A 2,262-nucleotide genomic window follows, 5' to 3' on the forward strand; every position below is an offset into this window, starting at 1 on the left:
TCTATTACGCCCACTTCTACAGCTAATAAACTAGTTTTGAAACTTATACGTACATTCTTCTCAGATACTCTCTTTTTTTTGTTCGGTAACCGGCAGGGTGAGCGAATGTAGGGATGACCCGCCGCCTCTGGCTAATTCGATTTCATTGGAAGAAAGTTCTAAAAATATAGGTGTTGATTCCAAAAATAGATCGAGCGTATCGAGTACAACCAATGACAGTACAGCTACGCAAGTACCTGCACTGACCCCAGAACGTACTCAGGCTGAGAGTGACGCGTGTGGTAGTAACGAGGGTAGTCGAGGTGCATTGAAGACTGGAATACTATCGAGTGGGAGTAGTGGCCTGACGCCCGCAAGCCTTGGTCGCAAGAGGGGGATGTCCCTTGAAAGTGGACGGCTATCGAGCGGCAGTGGGGGTGTCCGGGCGCGTGTGAGTATGAACCAGGACGTGACAGTCAGTACAGACGGAGGGGGTGCAGGAAACGCATCAGGCACAGGCAATAGCGTACAAAGGCTCCAAACAGGAGACACGCACACGCCCACCACACACACATACTCGGCAGAGGAGATGTACGAGGACTTCAGCGATACAAAGGTCGTGGGCACCGTTCGTGTACGGGCACAAAGTGCCACAGAGAGAAACAGCCCGAGACACCTGACCTTCAGAATGCCTAACAAACGCTGTCCAGATGGCAGTGTAGGTAGGAATGGGGCTGAGACGACCACTGACAAGAGTGTGGGTGTGGGTGGGAGTGTGGGCGTGGGTAAGAACGTGGGGGATAGCTGTCTGGTGAGCGTGAGCACAGAGGCAGCTTTGGACCAGATACGAGCATGTATGCAGATGCGACACCAGAACGAAACTCAGGACAAAGACGGTCCTACCTATCGGGGTAAGGGGAACCGTGACACCGGGGGAATGAGACGGAGACGAAAAAGGGACCGGTTGGAGGGAGGTGAGAGAGGGGTGATAGGGGGTGAGGATAAGGCGTGTGGAAGTAGTAGTACACAGACAGCTGGTAGGAAGGATAAGGGCCTGTGGGCATGTATAATACAGGGGTTGAGCGGCACGGACTGCGAACCGGATTCAGAGACATCCTCAGACACAGACTTGGAGACGGATATGGAAGGGGATGGGGATGTAAATGAGGGTGGGGAGGAATACGGGACGACGAAGGTAAGATGTTGCTATGTGTGTGTGTGTGTATGTATGTATGTATATGTATATATATATATATATATGTGTGTGTGTGTGTGTGTGTGTGTGTACATTAGGTTTAATAAAAATGAGCACATTTACACTCGCACATGCATTCACTATTTATATTTATATGTATAAATATGGTGTGTATATCCTTGTATGTGTGTGCGTGTGTGACTATTCTCATTTTTATGACCCTGGTGTGTGTATTCATATAAAATGCATTGTACATTGCCAAACGTATCTGCGGACGAGTTGTTTCCATTCTTGATATCCTTGCTGTCCGCTTATACAGCCACCTCTATGCCCATCCACACATGCTGCCTGCGTACAAATCTAGCCCCTAAATCCTCTCTCTCAATCCAAACTTATAACTACTACTTTTTCCATCGCCTGGATATATACCAATCAGCTCCCAGACAACACAATCCGATCAGGAGAAAGAAAGTCAGAGGACGGTGTATACAAACGCACTCTCAGCGGTATGACTCATCTGTCGGGCGATCTACTTCCGTTGGTGGATGTGCTCGAGTACAGATCCGATAGCAGTGCGGTTCCCATGGCAACCACGGGAGACACCACAGACATGGCCATCTCACGAGTATGTGAATGTAGGGCATTGCGTTAATAGTGAACCTTTGAATTGAATCTTTGTGGGTGTGTATGTCTACTTTGTCAGTGTGTTTTTATGTTTTATGGTGGTGTGTGTGTATGTGTATGGTAGTTTGTGGGTGTGTGCTTTTAAGGTTTTACGGTTTAGGTTGTTCGTCAGCGTGCTTAGTATGTAGTTCTCGAATATTAACCCACAGATTCGCGGACCGCCGGGTGGCACCATCGAGTTGACCTACGTGTAGTGTGGTCGAGTATATGTTTATACACACATCGTAGTCTATATGTTTATTCAAACATTCTACACTATATAAATATATATATATATATATATATATGTTTAAATGTATACATGTATACATGTATATATGTATATATATATATATGTGTGTGTGTGTGTGTGTGTGTATGTATATGTATATATATATATATTATATATATACTATATATATGTA

General features: G+C 45.9%; 1 protein-coding gene across 1 annotated transcript; it reads left to right on the forward strand.

Moving 5' to 3' along the window:
* Positions 1-94: 94 nt before the first annotated feature.
* SARC_14572 (hypothetical protein) lies at positions 95-1,174 on the forward strand (the record flags this gene model as incomplete). Its single annotated transcript, XM_014291295.1, has 1 exon — positions 95-1,174. A coding segment is annotated over one exon (1,080 nt), but the record flags the coding sequence as incomplete, so codon positions are not given.
* Between the last annotated feature and the right edge of the window lie 1,088 nt (positions 1,175-2,262).

The sequence above is a fragment of the Sphaeroforma arctica genome (genome assembly GCF_001186125.1).
Source record: "Sphaeroforma arctica JP610 unplaced genomic scaffold supercont1.4801, whole genome shotgun sequence".
NCBI classification, from domain to species: Eukaryota; class Ichthyosporea; order Ichthyophonida; genus Sphaeroforma; species Sphaeroforma arctica.